General features: G+C 30.9%; 2 protein-coding genes across 3 annotated transcripts; one reads left to right on the top strand and one right to left on the bottom strand.

Annotated features, from left to right (window-relative positions):
• The first annotated feature begins 5516 nt into the window (after positions 1-5516).
• On the top strand, positions 5517-8674 carry LOC114420085 (vesicle-associated protein 1-2-like). 2 transcript variants are annotated; one of them, XM_028385940.1, is made up of 8 exons: positions 5517-5736; positions 5841-5911; positions 6013-6094; positions 6196-6311; positions 6809-6991; positions 7285-7455; positions 7984-8061; positions 8330-8674. In XM_028385940.1, the coding sequence occupies exons 1-8, from the start codon at positions 5688-5690 to the stop codon at positions 8441-8443; spliced, it is 864 nt and encodes a 287-aa protein (XP_028241741.1). In that variant the 5' UTR covers positions 5517-5687; the 3' UTR covers positions 8444-8674. The 2 variants fall into 2 exon arrangements, with proteins under 2 accessions (XP_028241741.1, XP_028241740.1); XM_028385939.1 differs by having other exon boundaries at positions 7285-7479.
• A 1967-nt stretch (positions 8675-10641) lies between these two features.
• On the bottom strand, positions 10642-15004 carry LOC114420084 (sodium/hydrogen exchanger 2-like). Its single transcript, XM_028385938.1, has 14 exons — positions 14675-15004; positions 14474-14592; positions 14137-14234; positions 13955-14014; positions 13800-13846; positions 13517-13711; positions 13350-13405; positions 13173-13239; positions 12995-13095; positions 12804-12905; positions 12576-12714; positions 12421-12483; positions 11917-12000; positions 10642-11415 (listed from the first exon to the last, which is right to left on the bottom strand). Exons 1-14 carry the CDS (start codon positions 14855-14857, stop codon positions 11110-11112), a joined length of 1620 nt encoding a protein of 539 aa, XP_028241739.1. The 5' UTR covers positions 14858-15004; the 3' UTR covers positions 10642-11109.
• Between the last annotated feature and the right edge of the window lie 5022 nt (positions 15005-20026).

The raw sequence follows: 20026 nt of genomic DNA, 5'->3' as shown, positions 1-20026 counted from the left end.
AAAGGTTAAAAATACTCTCATTAATGAAAAAATTGTAAAAATGTTTTCATTAAAAAACTAACTCATGTAATTAATTGAAATCATAATTAGAAATGAAAAATATTATACTTGTACAGTAATTTTTATAATAATGATTTTTTTATGTCTATTTATTTCATGCACATATTTTTGGAATCATTGGGTTCATTAGGGGTAAAAGATTCTCAATAATTTAAAATTTAATAGAAAGATAAATAAAATCTGATTAATAAATATTTATATTAATAATCCAATTCAGATACTACTTAAATAACTCAACAACCTTAAGTTCACGGTATTAATGATTTGTATTTAATCACAATTATGACCTGTTCTAGTGATAAAGAAAGATAGTTACCGGACCAAAAAAATGATGGTGCATCAATTGTTGTGTATTATATTTCATTAGAAATATAAATGTTGAATTGAACATAATAAGGATGAAAATTACGGTGAAATAAAAGTAAACATACAAAGGATAAGAAAATCTAGCATATCATGTTCCAAAATCTAATCCAAACATTGGGCATTTTTTTCTTACCATCTTCACATGTGTACACTAAATTAGGGTTCTGCTTTGCTATATTTGCATTTTTCTTCTTCCAAATGCACATTTATTTGTTCCTTTTGTCTTTGCACGAGGTTTTACATGTTTTCAATTACATCAATGATAAACTTTTACTCCATTAACATCTTATAGTTGTTTTCTTTTAATTTCAATTTTAAGAGCTCAATTCAAATGGTTATGTGATTTTGATTTTTTATTTCTAAATATAATTTTCAAAACAAAACATATTTAATAAAAATGAAACAAATAATTTTTAATTAAACTTCAAAACAGTTTTATATTTATTTTCAAAACCAATAAAAAAATTGATAGTTTTGTTTCTAGTTTTTAAAAGATACATTATACATTTAACAATAATTTTTCTTGTTTTATTATCACCACTAATATTATTGTTGTTAGTATCCTTACCATCACACCAACATCACCACAAATATTCTCTACTATCAACACTAACATTATTATTATTATTGTTATTATTATCATTATCATGGTTATACAAAAACCCATTAAACTAGTTTTAATAGAATAGAAAAGTTTTATAATAGATTGTTTTGAAATTGAAAAATAGAGAAAAAATAAAACTGAATTTTGAAAACTAAAAACTTATTGCTTTTAAAACATTTGAAACTCACCCGAACAACGGTTAAGGGTTTAGACTTGCATTGCTAGTGAGATTTTGTATTTGTTGTAAGTTGTTGGAAGGTTCAAACTTTAAAAGCCTCAATTGCACCAATGTTGATCACAGGAATGACCATGTATTACAATATAAATTACTTAATAAATCAAAAATATAATTTATATATTTAGAAATATTTAATTATAATATAATTTATATATTTAGAAATATTAATTTATTATAAATTTGAGTCGTATAAAATAAAGTTTATTTTACACAATAGATAAGTTAAAGTACAAGTTATTCATTATATATCTCAAACCTAAGTTATATATTTAGACATATTTTTTATACATTATAATTTATATATTGGAAAATATTTATTTATTGATTATGTATAAATAAAAATATATTATATGTAATATAGAGATTAAAATACTAATTTATATAGTATAAATTTTGCTCTCAGAATTTACAATTTCTAGATGTGTCACAGGATCCCACACCCAAAATTTAATTCAAAAGTAATTTTTTTCCTACTTGCAAATTCAACTCTGCACTGTACGAAATTGATTTTGAGAATAAACCAAAATTTGTTAAACACGATTTACGGCTAAACGCCCATTTGGGAGCATTTTTATTTTCAAATTTATTAGTTAGGAGTAAATTTTACTTCCTAATACTAAATTTGAAAAAAAAAATTGCCCCAAATGATGGATGGTTTGGCTCGCGATTTAAACCTTTCGAATATGATTTTGGTTGCTGAAAACGTGACTTGCCAGCAAATCAAACAGGCTAGCCGTATATATTGGGATTGGGTAACAACTAGAACGATATCAAACTCTGTAAATGAACGAAAGCAAAAACACATCTACACTCGTGTTTGCACAGCCACTGATTTCAGATAAATACTTCAAGGAGGAAAAAAATACCATCCATGTTCTTGAGAATTTTTCTTGTATGCTTGAGGATCGAGGAAGAAAACTTTAAATTTCTGTATTATTAGATCCAAGTGACATACTAAATTCAGTAAATTGCAGAAAAAAAATTGACATACTAAATTAGTTGTTATTAAAAATACAAGTATCAATCAATTTGGTCTTTAACAATATAAAAATATATTGCTGTAAATAAACCAATACTGTATAAAAATATTATTTTAGTACTTAATTAACAATTACTAAATGGCGATTGGTTTTATTTTATTTTTTCTTTTGGGTGACATATGGAAGGATTGTTTTAATTTCTAATATTACTAAACAAAAATGTTTTTTTATTAAAAACAGCAACAATATTTGAGTACTTAATTAAAATTACAATAATAAAAACCAAAATGATCAATATTTAAAATTTTAATTAGGTTACCATAACCAGACAGATAGATAGCAGGCAGGTGGCCATTAATTTGGTGTACCTATTTATCTGACATATCTCTATCCTTAACGCAACACCTGTATTTCAAATTAAGATATAAATAAATAGTAGTTGCCAACTGCCATTCTCCGTTTTACGGCATTTTTTTTTAATAAAAAAATTACTATGTTCTGTATGTTTGGTTCATTTTAAGTTTTGAACTGTCTATAATTATTTGAACTGTTTGCTCAACTGTAGGAATCCGAGAATTACGTGACATCCCCAGAAGTTCAAATTCGTATTCTCATTTTCACAAGTTGAAATTTCGTACTCTTTCAAACCTAATATGTTATTCGGTTGTTTCTCCGCATGAACACAGAACACACAACCCCTTCTCTTAATCTATTCTGAATAAAGAAATGATAAGAAACTTATGCTTGTTGACGAAACAACTTTTGTTGGAGCAAGTATGGCCTTTGTTTACACTTAGTAATAAGATGTTATCTTTCGAGAGAATTGAAATGAAGTATAATTGAACATGAAAAAAAAAATGAGTTTTTTGGTTATTCAATCGATTAGCTGTCATGTTGTACACAAAATTACAAATCGAATAAACAAAAAGCAACGAAACATCTAGCTTGTGTCCCCTGCTTTATTGTTCATGATTTAATTAACCCTGCCTTTTTTTATTTTCTCCGTTTCTAATTTTCTACTACATCGTTATATTAGTCCCCACCATTTTCAATCAACGAAAGAAAAGGAGGAAAAGGGTGATTACTTTTTAAATGCCGTTTTTTTTTTTCATTCCATTATCACTTCTCTTCCCTTGTCAAATTCTTGTTGTTTGGATTCTTAAGAAGAAAAAATGAGAAAAAATATTTTTGTTTGACTTTACAAAATAAGGGTTCATTTTATTTTAAACTACGAAAATGGATAAAGTTTTAAAAATTTACATAAATAAGGAAGTAAATCCGACTTTACATGAAAAAGTTGTATTTTAAAACATAATTTATAATTTTTTTTTAAAATAAATTGATTTTCAATTATAAAATTTGGAAGAAAAAAAAACTAAAATATGTGTAAGTCATGAATTGAATCAGACTTTGAAAAAACAATTTTTTTTCTAAATAAAACAGTTGTGTTTATTAGCATAACTTGAGCTAAAAAGAATAGAAGGTTGTATTAATTACTAAACACAACTTCTCAATATTTTATAAAATATATAAAACAAAACGTGTTTTAAAACTTGACTTTTCGATAGACATGTTTTAAAACACAATTTATTCATATGTGTAAATTTTCAAAAAAATTAACCATTTGATTTTAAAAAAAAATTGTCTCCAAATTGTAAAAAAAAAAAATATGAGTTTAAATACTCCAAATTGATATATATTATCAAAGTATAAATTTGTATGTTGATAAATGCAATTTGTTTGACATGTAATTTTATTGAGAAATACCTGAAAATGTTTTTTTAAAAACAATTGATATACTAACGTGTAATAATATATAAAAATATTAATATATAGTTTAAAACATTTAACATGGAAGATGGATACTAAATAAAATTTAATTATATATACAAGAAGTTTATATTTAATAGTTATTTAATAAGAAGCTGAGTTCTCATAAAGTAACACAACTAAAGTTCAAATCCCTGTTAACATTGAAAAAGGTACTCAAATGTTTAGTGTCCGAAGCGGTGATCTCATGTCTTTGCGAGGAAATACTAATGAGAAAAAAATATAATACGTAGTGTCAACTGATATCTGTAATATAACCTTTTAAATTAATTGACAATTAATGCTCTCTTTAATATTTAAAAAAACAATTATATGATAACACACATATTACTTATTAGTATATCCATAAACAATTGCATTGATATAGGATTTTTCTACATAAATGAAGAAAAAAAGAACACGAAAACGGAAAGCTAGACAACTAAAAACTTCGGGGGAAAGAAATCTCCATGTGATCGATGCACTTGAAGTCTGTGGCCGTGTGAATACAGCGGTATGTGGTCTGCATATTGAAGCTGATATAGGAATTTGATATCAACAAAATGATACATCACTTGCATGTTATCATAAATTAATATGCATTATTATATTTATATCAAAGATTATATTAATGAAAACAAGACTAATGCTTTTACAACTTTTTATTAATTAGTGTATGGCACTTTTAATGTAAGAACTTTATTTTTTTTTTATTGATTTGTAGTATTAGGCTATTAGGTTAAAGAATAGTTTTAATATATACAAGTAAAGTTCCTTTAAATTGCCCTAAAAAAGTTCCTTTAAAGTGAGTTTATATTTAAAACAAGGATGAATTGTTTCAAAATTTCTAATTATATACAGTACATTACTTGATATCACATCACGAGGAGTATAATTATCATAAATTTGTTACATCGTTTTTTTAAAAGTAATTTGTTAGATAGTTAACATTTAAAGTTCTTTAAGAATAATTTAGTTATTTTTTGGTACACGCAGCATGTTTTCAGAGAAAAGTCTCATACTGAAGATATATTATTACCTGAAACAGTATCAGTATATAAATTATGCATATATTAATGCTAAACTATAGGGGAAAACATTGATCAAACATGAATAACAATTTTATATATAGATATTTATAATATAAAAATTAAAAAAATAATATTATATTTACGTTAGATGTATTAATTAAATTTACCTACTATGAATCAATGATTATGAATACCATTATTTAACCGATGGGTTACAGTATATGGACAAGCATGGTAATATTGATAGGTTTCAAAGAAATTATCACGTAATTAAGAGTAATAAAAGCAATGAGACGAGTGATTAAAGATATAAAGAAGAGAACCAAGTGATTGATGAGTGATTAATGCGCTAAAAAGGTTCAATTTTAGATGAAAATAAGAAATTAAGAAAGGAAAAAGAGCAGGTGGTGAATGGGTACAACTAGAACAGCAGAGTGTGAGGCCCACCAGCGTAACCGACGACGCCAACTATCCCATTCCAAAGTAACAACTCAACTCAATGACACTTCTTCCCTTCTCTTTCATTTTCATTTCGTTCTTCTTCTCCAATTAGGGTTCTATCAAGCCTTTTCCTCTACTCTCCCACTTTGCATTTTCCCATGGCTACCGAGCTTCTTCAAATCGAACCCGCCGAGCTCCGATTCGTCTGTAAGTCACTCTTCTCTCCTTTCTTCTTCTTCTTCTTCTTCTTCTTCTTCTTCTTTTCAATGCCATATTTTGCAATCATGACATCACAATGTGCTCTCTCTCAGTTGAATTGAAGAAACAAAGTTCATGTTTGGTTCAACTTGCCAACACCACCGATCACTTTATTGCTTTTAAGGTACCTTCCTACATTCTCCCATTTCGCTCTTTCCCCTTTCATTTCTATCTAACAACCATAACCAAATGAATCTGATGCCAATGTCACGACACAACTCGCAGGTAAAAACAACTTCACCCAAAAAATATTGCGTCAGACCCAACATAGGCATCGTCAAGCCCAATGATAAATGTGATTTTACTGGTATTTTTCCGTTACTGTATTCAATAAACATTTTAACGCACGCATATATGTATGTAGTTTCTACATTTTTAGTGTCCTTTATATGTGCGTGTTGGATGCAGTTACTATGCAAGCTCAGCGCATGGCACCGCCTGATATGCTGTGCAAAGACAAATTTCTCATTCAAAGCACAGTTGTCCCGTTTGGAACCACAGAAGATGACATCACCTCTGATATGGTAAGGTCATATTGTTTATGCAAATTGTTTGGTACGCAATCCCTTTCGATGTAGACATCACAAGAGAAATAACAACTAAGAAGAGATGAAAGTGATAGAATTGATGTGATAAGAAATTAGGAAGAGAGAGTGAGAGATGAAGCGTCTCAACCCTCAAATGGAATGACAGATAGGAAATAAAAGAGAAAATATAAAGAAAATTTGATAAATATTATGTATTAAAATTAAATTAAAAAAATAATAAGAAAGAGATAAGAACAAAATCAGATGAATTTGTATGTTCGTAATACGATCACTCAAAAGGTGGTGATACTGTTCTTAGTGTCTATAAACCAGAGTTCATTATTTATCCATTTTCTCCCCGTTTTGAGATGCCTGGGATATGTGAAGGTAAAATATCTAATTCAATAGTCCAACTCCCTTGTTTCTGTTTTTTTCCCTTTAAAATATTTCTTTTTGGTAGGTTGGATAATTTTAAACTTCTTTTCTTTCGACAGTTTTCAAAAGACAGCGGAAAGTATATTGAGGAGAAGAAACTAAGGGTAGTCCTCATCAGTCCGCCATCTTCTCCGGTGTTGCTTCCAGTAAATGGTGATATGAAGCATGATCCATCCAACGAAATTTATGTGCAAAAAGATAGGGTGCCCAGTGGAGTTGAAAACATACCTCCCCCTTGTAAAGTGAGCTCCTCCCCTCTATCATTCCGGTTTCAAACTTCAATCTCTCTCTTTCTCTCAAGTTGCTTTCATATGAAGATACAGTATCTATTTTTTGTGGATATATTTTGTAGACTTGCAGCTGTAGTATACTATGAATAACAATGTTAACTTTGTGTGTGTGTGTGTGTCAGCTATCCAGTAGCCACCACCCAAATGTAAATCTGAAACATTTTAATTTTAGTTCAACATGGTGGTAGCATATGATGTTCTGTTCCATTGCTTGATCTGTACCATTTATTATTCCCATGTATCAGGTTTCTGATGAGGTTAAAGGTTTGGAACCAGCCCAGGATATGAAGGAGGATAGAGAAGATGAGGATATTGTCCCAAGACAAGCTGAGAATGTTGGTGACATGAAGCCAGCAAAAGATGATATGCAATTGAATTTAACTAACGAATCTGAGGAATTGAAGTCAAAACTTAGTGTAATGGATTCCAAGCTAAGAGTGGTTAGAGCTCATGAATTTAGATTACACGTTGTCGCAATCATTTTTATGTCAACTTTTCTAGTCATGTCAACTTTGTTATTTAGATTATACTTTGCTGCCAAAATATCTGAAAGTGATTACTCAACTATTTTAAATGGGAATTGATGGAGAAAATAATTATAATGTTTGTTTTCAAGGTATCTAATATTTGATTAACTGAGCATGTTACTAATTTTAAAAAATAAGGCCACGGTAATAATATCATAATACCATTTTGTTTTAGTTCTCATAGAGCCAAAAAAAGAGGAACGTTGTCAAACTCTATCCTCTTCAGTATCATTGACGTTAGCATTTCTTTTTCCTGCATTCTAGTTCCATAAGTTGGCATTCAGTGTAGCATATGAAGATGCTATCCCAGCTTATGGTACATGGAGTTAGTTCCTAAAGTTGCATCTTTTTACCTATTTTTTCTTTAAAAAAAAACTTTAATGTTGGAAGCAATCAATATAGTTATAATTTCTGCAGGCTGAGGTAACCATCACGAAGCTGAATGAGGAGAGGCACAGGAACACTCAAGAAAAAGATTTGCTTAAGAAAGAGTTGGTAGGTTTTTGTTATTTTTGTTCCTCTTCCATGCTATTAGTCTAATGGGAAAAAAGATTCTCATTTTCATGCGTTTTCAGTTATGAGGTGTTCTTATTCATATAATCATTTAAAGTTTTCTGATTAATGGTCTTGTGATTCTTATTGAATATTTCATCACTTCTGTCTCTTTAAAGCGATGCAATTAAAGTATTGAGCTATTTATTAGCATTTTATTTAGTGATTGACTACTTTCAATATTTGATATCAATTGTTTCATGTTTTGTAGGAGGTGTTGAAGAGGCAAATCAATACGAAAGGAAGTCAGGCTGGTTTTCCATTTCTGTTTGTTTGCATGGTTGCTCTTATCAGCGTGGCAGTTGGATATTATATTCACCCATAAGGGAGAAAAGTGCGTGTATAGGATAGCAGACGTTCTAAAATCATGGATTTCTCCGTAATGACTAGATAGAGGATGGTTCATTTGTTTATTGTGATGGTTTTACTGGACAGATGTTAATATGTGATGTGGGAAGCTTTGGAATTGCATGTAAAGTGAACTAAGCCTTTCAATAGAAGTGTAATAAGCCAGCATTCTGATATTTTGAGCCCAAATCATTGGCCTGTTCATTAACTTTTCTAGAAATGCTTCCTTTAAAATCCGCCTGAGAGAGACACATCAGTGGAAGAATATTCTTCCAAATACTTTTCTGAATTTTCCTAGTTTCTTTTTTGGTTGATTGAACTTTCTAGTTTCTAATAAAGGAAATCACACGTAAGATGTGTTGCAAAACTAGCAAATAAATTAGTTGGAAGTTAGAATTTAAGAACTGATAAATTAATTGATTGAATTAAGAGTTTGGTAAAATTAGTTGTTAAATTAGTTAATATATATAATTATATAAAAATATATATTCAATTATTTGGATATTACTTGAAATTCAATGATTATATATATTTTCAAATAATGACTACATTTCATATTTTACTTTATTTCATAAATTTATCATCTTAATTTAGGATAATTTTTTAATTTTATTTACATATTAAAATATTTTTATTAAACAAAATGAGATAATATATATGATTTTACATTATAAAAAATAATATTTTATGAGAGATGGTAAGAGTGTGGGAGAGTTTCAAATATTAGAGGTGCTATACGTTACAAATCCCTCAAGCACGAAATGCACGAACAAATCTTTCTCCGACAGGTACACAGGTTATTTATTTTATGTCACTCACACTACAATACATTTCGATTTTGAATTGGATTTGAAGGAAAAAAACTATTTGATTCAATCATGGTTTTATTAATTTATTATTCAATAGGTTTAATTTAAACTTTTAATCTGATTAAATTTAAAGCGGTTTGAATTGAATTGATTTTTTGTTTTAATCCTACTTTTAACTTTTTGTAGAAAATACTAAATAAAAGGTAAGATATATGATAAAAAAATTATTTAAACTATCAAATATTTTATATATATGTTATTATATAATTAATAATAAAATATTTATGTATTTTAATTCAAATAATTAGTATAAATATCTTTAATTAAATATATTTTTTATAAATAAATATAAGTTATATGATAATTTTATGAATATATAAGAAATAAAAAAAATAAAAATAAGTGATATTATAAATTTATGAATAAAAATAAATACATATGTATAAGTTTGATTTCTAAAATTTAATCCAAAATCCAATAAACTTTGGTTTTCCAAGTTTTGATCCATTTGATTTTCAGTTTTTTTTTTAATTAGTTTTGTCTGTCCACACTGTATTCAATTGGTTCATGAACACTCCTAAATATATACAACAAAACCAATAGAAATCATGTGTTTGTGTTTCTCACACCTGCCTTCCAAGGTGAACATGTCGGTGGGTGGCAGCATCCTTGTTGTCATGAGACTCCCATCTCTCTTGATCGCTGCATAGGTTAGGTATGTGGTGGGAGGATGAAACAGTCCCAAAAAAGGAAAAATTGAGAGAAATAGGCAGAAGGAGAAAAAAATATATATTTTGTTATTCGTGTGAGATGCACGAATTTTACTTTCGTAACATTTAGCATTTTTCTTCAAATATAAGGATGATAAAGGAGAAATTTTGACAAGACACTGAAATAAAAATGGAAAAGAAAAAATAAACTAGTAGTTTATTGGTTTGTTAAGTGAAGTATTATTTCAGCATTTAATATGGATTTGATGTGCATGCACATTGCTGCCTTATTGTCCGAACAATGAAGGGTACTGATATCCTCTGAAATTTGCGGGCACCACAGCAATTTTTCCTTCTAAAATTATGACATCATGAGTTCAGCAGTGCTTAATTTTGACACACCTTGGTAATTTCTTGCTATGGTGAGCCATGAAGGTGCAAACTACTCGGATACTTTTTTCTTTCTCAAAAGTTATAATGTTTTATCTCTTTCCAGAAGAATATACACCATTGTTGCGGCTAAAGCTATGCACAATTGGCAATCGAGTGACTATGCATTGATAGCTAGCTAGATCTATCATGTCAAGGGAAACATCGAAAGCTTAATCATGCGTATAATACTGCTTGTGCCTTAGTATATGATCGCAAAACAAGTGTAACAAGTTCAAAGCCCACAAAATTATCCTTCAAAAAACTGTAACAATAAATACAATCAAGCAACACAAAAACTATATTAACTGTCAAGACCTTTCCATCCATAACATGTATACACACAAAATTAATTCGAATCACCTGAGCAGCATCAAGTTACAACTTAACACTAAAATGCAAGCAACCCCCTCTCTCTATGTCAGCAAAATCAGGGGGACAAAAAAAGCCCGCGTTGACATCAACATGTGTACATAAATTCTTCCCCTAACATCCTGTCTTATAGTATCATGTGAAGTTGAAATGTTGTAACTATTGACAAAAGTGCACACAACCAAAGCCAAGCCAATTTTACACCACACCAACACCATCCATCACATAATAAGTCTCTCTCTCTCTCTCTCTCTCTCTCTCTCTCTCTCTCTATATATATATATATATATATATATATATATATATATATATATATCTTCTAATTAAGTGCAACGCCACTGATGAACACTTTGTTCAAGGGGTGACCCTGGAACGTAGGGTACAAAACCTCGTCCACCAAAGACGGGTCGCATGACAGAATCATCAAACTTGCGCCAATAGTGGTGTACCCCACGAGTAGGGATGCAGCTTAGGAGCATCCTCAAGGTGCTTGGTGGAGGCCCATTTTGACTGCCAAGAAGTGGCACAGTGAATGATTTCGGTGTCGATGGTGGGGACGGCAAGCTCATTACGTGTTTAGAGGATGGAAGCAATAGCCTCACAAGTGGCTTTGTCATCAACCCAAACGCCTGCACATTATTTTCAAAAGCATTATTGGTGGCTTTTTTGACTTTCCCATGTTATCATGAGGGAATCACACGTATCAAACAACCATTTCCTTTACATCATAAGAAAATGACACTTCTCCAAATCCACCAACGAATACTGTTTTTTCATGTCCAGTTAGTGGGGACTCGTATCACACTGGGAAAACATCCTATCACTTGTTGTTTATTTGGGTTCAAGAACATACCAACACTGTCCTCGAGGAGAAATTATTGCATGGTCCTCCACCACCTCATGATTTTGATCAATCTCTATGAGACACGTAGCTGAATTTTATTAATTTCTTTTTGTAAATTGAAAAACTCTACTATGTGTCACGTGGAGATCAGCTGAAATATAAATATGCAGTTCGGGACCATGTAACAATTTCTCATCCTCAAGCAACCAGTGGTATAAAATTGAACATTTGGAACATGGCATAATCACTACAAACCGTGCTTATCAATTGAAGATTAGTGTCTAACCAATGTGCTGAAGAGTACAACAGTGATGGTACTAGTGATCATGATGGCATTCTCCCGCAGTTTAGTATGGCCCAGCCTGGTAAACTGCATGTGAAAAAAACAGTTTATTAGTACTAAAACACTAAGGATGTGTTTGATTTCTATTTTAAAAGCTGCTTAGTTTTGAAAATATAACTAAACAAAGTTGCCTAGCCAGCTAGTAGAGGGTGGTGCAAGACACAAAGAAGAGTGTGGTTGAGGGAGCTGTTGAACAAGATGAAAACAAAAGGAAGTGATGAGAAAACATCTCTCAGCTGTTTTTCTGGTTTTGAAAAGACTTATTTTGGAAGCAATTTTCAAAATTTAATAGATTCTTTTTATGAGAAATTGATTGTCGAATAGTGTGAAAATGTCCTAGAAAACGGTTTTTAAAACTTAAAGGTGACAAGAGAATAAAAAAACGGGCACTAAGAACTCCAGCCATAGAGATGAAGAATTTAAAGCAATGAAGTTTGATTCCTTCACCTGATTGTAAGCAAGTGCGATAGAAACAGCTCCACGCATGAGACCAGCCCACCAAATAGTTACCTGTGAAGCCAAAAATCATCGCAGTAATGTAACACCTCAATTATCAAGAGTTCAAGACCCTGCTGACAAGGAAACGGGAGGAAAACACATACTTGTTGTTTTAACTCAATTTTCTCAGATTGAGAGTTCTTAAGCAAGTTGGATAAGAAGGACAAAGGGAAAACAAATGCAGCTCTTCCCACCAAGATAAGTGCCAACAGCAACGAACTGACCCCAATTGATTTTCTTGGGCTAATAATGACGACAAATTGTCAAAATGTTAATTTCACACCTAAGAAAGTAGTTTCAAGGCGGTTTAATTTCATCTAAAAATCTCTTACCTTTGACTTACAATTCGCCACTTTTCTATATCTAATGCATCCATCCCCACATAGAGGAAGATAAAGATTTCAGCAATGAATGACAAAGTGGCAAAAACATGCCTGCGGCAGGGAAATTAAAATCAGTTAAGTAGTATCATTAGTAGCTATCTTGTACATGCCTAATGAATGTGTTGAAGAATTTCACGTACTTGGTTGTCACTCTTGAACTCTCTGTCACATTATGCCACGTGTAGTGAGACATAACAATGCCGCAGAAGAAAACAGTCAGAATGGCACTTAAAGAAAATAGCTGTCAAAGAAATAAATCGGTTAGCATGGGAATTATTTACACTAAAAAGGTGGCCAAGTTTCAGAGAAAATTCTTACCTCAGACAGCATATACGAAAGGTATGCCATGAGTACCATGAGAGCAACCTCACGGTCTGTAGAATGCCTGGGATTTGTCGTAAAATGAATAAGGGAATAATAGCTAACAATGTACTGATATATTTCATTGATGTGGTTAAGCATATTGAAAATTAATGGAGCTTAATTAGAATTAACCTTATCAACTTGCCAAAATAGAGCTTCTTAATAATGAATGCACTGAGCAATCCAACCTGAAAAACATAATTAAACCAAAAAAATATGTATATTAGTAATCCCAAGCAAATTGCAAGAACATTAGGAAAGAAGAGGGGACAAAATTAGAAAGTGGCAGGAAAACTTACAAAGATTCCCAGCACAGTGCTTGCAATGAATAAATACAAAAAATTTCCTAATAATTGTAAGGCAGTGGTTAAGTCAATGTGAGAGAGGTCAAAATTCTGAATTGCTTTGAAGAGAACTATGGAGGTAGCATCATTTACTACCCCTTCCCCAAAGACTAGACTATATAGTAAGGGAGTCTCATCCTGATTAAGAACCTGAAGCATCCACATACTCATCATCATTTTCAGTACAATAAGGGAAAATTAAAACAAAGGTTTGCAGTGTTTCTTTTGACATTTATACCTGCAACGTGCAAACAGAATCTGTTGCTGAAAATATTGCTCCAATTGCTGCATTCAGTTGACTCAGGTAAGTAGATATAGGAGGGAAGAAGGGAATGTTCCAAGTTTGGAGTTAAGTCCAACAAATTACTGTAAAAGAAGGTAATTTAAGCACACCTAGAAAATCTCCAATCTTGAGGGAATCAATGTCCAATTTCTGAAAAAAGTGTATGGCACCTAATCAAAATAAATAAGATTTATAAACAAATTGAAACACAAAGCACTGACTACCAAATATGAATTGTTACTACTTTGTATTTTAATTTATAAAAGAAGCATTAATTGAAGACTTCAATTACCTAGTGATATGATGCAGAATGATATCAAAGTACCAACTGCACCAAAGAGCATTATAGTCATAAAATTGCGGAAAAATTGTTTCTTCTTCACCTGAAACCTGGAACAGTTAAAGAATAAATTGAAATTGAAGTGAGTATAAGAGAAGCAAGCACAGTCATTAAATTAAATCCATTATGATTGAAGTATCAATTCAGTGAATACAACTTTTGATTTTCCTAAACTGTTGGAATCATTGTTTCTAACAAATCAAAATCATAATGCAACTTAAATTATGCAGTTAAGCATGTAATTGAAAGCTGAATAAGAAAAATAAAAAATTAAGAGAAGTGAACTAACCCGGCATTGAAGATGATGGGTGGAAGAAGGTAAATGAAGAAAAGATCTTCACTGAAAACTAATATATGAGAGCTTTTTCCTCCCGTGGTAAACAATATAAAGACCCCAGTACAGAGACCCTGACAAAGAAAAAATGCTAGCTGCTTCAAATTCATGTTGTTGATGAAAAGGCAAGTAATAGAGATAAAGAAAGTGACTCGCGATGAGAAGGGCAGTGATGGATTCATTGATCCATCGGTTCTCCTCCAACAAATGACCGATGATGATGCAAGCACAGAGAAGAGCAACAAAAAGGTTCATTGAGACGACGGAAGCATGATCAGAGGTCATCATCAATGTGGTTAGTTTATCATACAAATACAATGCTCCCACTCCCACAGCCATAGAAATGAAGAAATGCTTGCAGTAGCACGTGCTCCCCCCACCTATTTTATCTGTCACATTCCAACTACTGTTGCTTGGTTGGGATGGAGAAGGGAGCAGTAAAGTGCTGTGTGTGAGTGGAAAGAGAAAGGTGGGAAGGGTTGCATATATATATAAGGAATCGTGTTCATAGTCACAGGCATATATTGTGTGACGAAATGAAAGCGATGATGAAGGTTTGCAATGTAGGGAACACTTAGCTTTTTGGCATGCCAATGCCAGTGGAAGAGTGAGACATATGTTTGCACTTCACCCCTGCCCCACCTCATCATTCTGTCGGATTTTACTTTTTTCGTTATCCTTTCTTTTCTTTTCATCCTTCAAATCTGTTACTATTTTTTCTACATACATGCGATGGGATCTATTATCATCAGTACCGAAAAAATGTATTTTTTTCATGTATGTACTCTTATTTAATTACTGACTAATAAGATAATAATCGTTAAACTTTAATATCATCTTACCATTTGACTCACACACTATTTGCATTTTGCATTAGGCACGATTTGCTTTTAGTTGTATTTTTTCTTCTTTTTTTCCTCACATAACAAGATAGAGAGAAAAGCCTATGGACTACACTTTCTTGGCTACTATGGAATGAAAACTGTTTGTGTGGGACCTGGGTGCTTTTTTCTTTCTTTGTGCTTTTCTTCTATTCCAAATTATTACTGAAAACGCATCCATTTTAGCACTTTTAATTATCTTTTATAAATATTGATCAAAGAATATAATTTTTTTATGGAAATAATACTAATAACATACTCTCATTAAATTTTTTATTACAACCCTATTATAATTTAATAAAAAATTATTGATTAATTAATACACTTAAAAGTTCTTATTAGCAATGTCTTAACTTTTTAAAACTAATTTGCCAGACAGGTTGAAATAATACGCAACTAGAAAGTTAATTTAGCAATGGGTTACCTCTTCTTGACTTTTTGTTGAATGTGATTCAAGTTGACATCCTATATAACTTTAAGCCATATATATGAAACTTGCACCTATAAGGATGGCTAGCTAGATATTATATTGCTGGTGATGAATATTTTCTTCGTACTTAACCAACAGGATAACCTCCCAGGATTCAATATTGCCCCTCACTCAGAACACAAGTCCAGACATACTTACTGTCACTTAGATTTGAGTGATGCACAATATATATACTTGTCTAGTTGACTAGTTATTTTGCAAAACTTTTATCTTATAAGGCGTTGTGATATTTTTTATTTGATTTTATTTTATTAACTATCGTAATTAAGGTTTTTGATTTATTATTAGGAATCCTTTTGACTTAAAATTTCATATTAATGACCTAAATTCTCAATTACTAGTGATTTCGTAGGAATTATTCCTGGTAACCTATTATGATATATTCCTGCATGCATGATATAACTTTTAAATGCATGGATGTCAAACGCCACGATTGAAACACACGCTTGTGAACAACAGTGATCGATTTGCATGGTATTTTGTAGTATTTCCGAACCAAGTACATATAATTTCTTATGAAAGGAGAGAAAATTGAAATTACTCCTTATCATTATTCGTGCACCTGAAATAAAAATAGATTTGGCTTTTATGAACATTTATCAGTGTACAAAAATCTCACCTATATTTTTAAAGGAAAAAAAAAATGTATTTTTCTGTACTTTTGTCAAACGTGATCAAAGTCCCAATACTTTCATATGAATGAAATTGACTGAAATTAATTACTTTCAACCTAAAAATATAATATAATTATCAATTTTTTATGTTTGAGTTTTTTTTTCATTTATTAATTTTATGTTATTTATTTAAAATGTAATTAATAATTTAATGAACAGTGATAATTTTCATTTAATTGATAAATTATTTTTTATTTTATTTTTAAGTTTTTTGTTATTTTTAAATATTTTATTTTCATATATAAAGAGCACCGTACTGAACAGTGAACATGGCCGTGACTCGTGTCGTGAGAACACGTTGACATGATGAGTAACTGTGATGACGATTTTTTTTATTTATTTTGTACATCACTTGACGTATTGACCCCGTGTGGCACATCAGCAGTAAAACATTAGGAAAATTATTCCGTTGATGTATGTCACCAGATGTTTTCTATTTTAAATTTATCCTGGTAATAATGCCATTTATAGTTTTTATAAGCAATTATATAAAAAGAAATTATCGCATAAAAAATATGAGTAAAATATAGAATAAGACCGTCGGACTGTGGATGCTACGTTATTTAATATTAATAAGCATATTTGTGCAGTGACGAGGTTTTATCCTCTGAAATAATATGATCATATTCCATTCAAAAAAATAATATTAATAAGGCATAAGAATTAATTTTAAGACTAGCTGTTATATTATTAGCTTGGTATTATTGTTCAAATGATAAATTCAGAGGGAAAAGAGGAAAACATAATAAATGTTTGGTTTGTTGTTTTATCTGATAATACTATATTTATATATATAGCTAATTTCGTATTCACAAAAAAAAAATTAGCATCAATATAGTGTTTCACTACAAAAATAATAATAAAAAAATAAACTATATGTTCGATTGGGTTTGTGATTAAATCAGAGATCCTTCAATCTAGACCTAGTCATTTGTCCTTTTTTTTTTCTCCTTGTAGCTTGAAACAATCATATCAAGCCATTTTAGAAACCCTCTCAAGTCTTGACCTCTCTTGAGTCTTCTTCCTCTTGCAGTCTCACGTCGCCTCTATCTCTCTCTTGGTTTCTCCAAGTTCAACGAGTCTACGTTGCTGCTTGCCACCACTACACCATCGAGGTTGCCCACATAGCCTCACCTTCTACCTCTGTCTCAGCGAGTCTTTCCCGTCATCGTGTCACACCAACGTCGGATCATCCTTGCACAACACCGTCGAGGTCACCCACATGGTCTTACCTTTTACCTCTACCTAAGTTAGTCTTCCCTATCATTGTTGTTGTACTGTCGTGCCACACCAATGTCGAGTTGTCCTTGCACGACGTCGTTGAGGTCGCCCTCACCCTCACCAGCACTAAACATCACCAATCACCCTCACCCTCTACCTCTCCATTCTCGAACAAGGTATGAATGATTGTGTGATGCTATTCTATTCTTAGTAATTTCTTAATTAGTGATCTATGTAATTATGTATTGATTTGTTTCGAATTTGTATTGATTGGTTAGATTGATACTTTTGTATTAGATCGTGTGACTGGTAGGCTACATTGAGTGGATTGGTATTTACCTATTTGGTACTTTGGTATTAATTTGTTTTGATTTTTGTAGGTTCATTAGTCATATACATATGGTGTGAATTTATTTTGTAGGTTCATTAGTTATATACATATCTGATAGTAGATTGGTAGTCCTAATTTAGGTTAATTATTAAGTGTTTAATTGTATCATAGATGATATATGGTGAAACACCAACATCCTAAGAAGTAGCATTTATTCAAAATTCAATGTTTTTTTTAACATTTTGGTATCTAATTATTTATGTTATGAAATTATATTAATTTGTAATGTTATTTTAAATATTTTTAAGACATGTATAAAAATTTTATATTTTTTAAGACATATGGTGAAACACCGAGCCGATTTTTAAATCAAGGGTCTTAAATTTTGTCTTATTATATATGCAATCTAAATGATTCCAAGCTTAACATATTGGTTCAGTTGTCGGTATAAACTCTGCAAATGGTGGTTAAACATTTTTTTGAAGAAATTGAAACAAGACATAATTTAATTTTTGTTGAACCTTCTATATATTCTGATTTTTGTAGTTATAATAAGTGTAGTTTTGCAAAATTTTATACTTGATGTTGGATGAGTTATAAAATAAGAAAATTTTGCCTATATTTTAGAAATCAAAGAGATTTTGTGTAAAACACTAAAATATAAAAGGAATACTATAAAAAAATCTCATCAATTCGTACATTGCCATCAACAAGGTCTCAATGTCAAAAGAAACTCTGTATCCTTAAAATCAGCTAAAATACCCATAGTACACGAGATTTTAGAACAAAAACAATATTCCCGTATCTGTAACAAAAGACTGTAGGATATGATTCGTTACGAGTACATAGGACCTTAGATTCTATGCTCCTTGCTTTGGGTTATTAAAATGAATATCAATTGACTATTAATAAAGTCTGATACAAAATTGATAATTAGCTGAATCATTTTAAATATGTTGTTGATTTAATTCTTTGTCACGTTCTTTAAAATAAAAATCTTTGTCACGTAACTTTTATAATTTAAAGAAATTAATCTCTAATAATCGACTGAAATTAAATACTTTTGTTGAAAAACACACACACAAGAATCTCAATAGGTGAGTGGGTCCTGGATTGGCTTTCTTATATTGATATATTCTATTTTATTCCCCTCTCCACCTCTTGAATGGTGGGTTTGCTTGTACAGATTCCATTATAATTTCCATAACCATAGTCTGGGGGACAACTTCATTATGGAAACAATAATCTCATTATTGTTGTCGAACTTAGAAACGACAATATACTTGTCCCGTTTAATCTATTGTTGGGGAATCGTCCACCACCATCACAAGCAGGTACGTAAATATTTGGTTCATATATTAAAACCTAAACACTAAGTATTATAAAATATCAACTTTTTGTATATATTTTTTATTGTTTACAGAGAAACTAAGATATGATAAAAGGAAAACATTACAACTCAAGTAAAGAAAGAAAGAAAGATTATCTTAATGTTTATGAGATTTTTAAAGCTCCCCTTGTAATACTTTTTCTACTTTTAAATAAGCAAAAAGACAATCCTTTAAAAACTCTTAACCATATTTTAACTTTGAGAACCCTCCCAAACATGCACTAGCTCAGTGGGCAGGACCCACCAGCAGGCTCATTGGTGAATGCCAGGGACATAAGGACATCCTCATTCCTCCACCAAAATATATGATGCTTTGTTGTGGCTGGTTTGAAATCCTCCACCAAATGTTCTATTTTGTCATTAACGAAATTGAGTTAATTATGGTGTTGGGACATATGGTTTATGAAACAACGAATCTTCTTTGGCTTTGGTTAGCAAGGATGATAAGTCAAGATAATTACATGAATTCAAAGGCGTATGTAGGTCTCACTTGCTGGTCAGTTTATGACATTGACCTCTTT

Source organism: Glycine soja, chromosome 7 (genome assembly GCF_004193775.1).
Source record: "Glycine soja cultivar W05 chromosome 7, ASM419377v2, whole genome shotgun sequence".
Classification (NCBI taxonomy): Eukaryota; Viridiplantae; Streptophyta; class Magnoliopsida; order Fabales; family Fabaceae; genus Glycine; species Glycine soja.
The sequence above is the reverse complement of the archived record's forward strand: the minus strand, read 5'-3'. Positions and strand labels throughout refer to the sequence as shown.

Coding starts and splice junctions, on each gene's coding strand:
- LOC114420085 (XM_028385939.1), top strand. CDS start 5,688: ATGGCTACCGAGCTTCTTCAAATCGAACCCGCCGAGCTCCGATTCGTC. Junction 5,737..5,840: donor CGCCGAGCTCCGATTCGTCT/GTAAGTCACTCT, acceptor GCTCTCTCTCAG/TTGAATTGAAGAAACAAAGT. Junction 8,062..8,329: donor ATTTGCTTAAGAAAGAGTTG/GTAGGTTTTTGT, acceptor CATGTTTTGTAG/GAGGTGTTGAAGAGGCAAAT.
- LOC114420084 (XM_028385938.1), bottom strand. CDS start 14,857: ATGGCTGTGGGAGTGGGAGCATTGTATTTGTATGATAAACTAACCACA. Junction 13,240..13,349: donor TATTTTGGCAAGTTGATAAG/GTTAATTCTAAT, acceptor GACAAATCCCAG/GCATTCTACAGACCGTGAGG. Junction 12,906..12,994: donor AGTTCAAGAGTGACAACCAA/GTACGTGAAATT, acceptor TCCCTGCCGCAG/GCATGTTTTTGCCACTTTGT.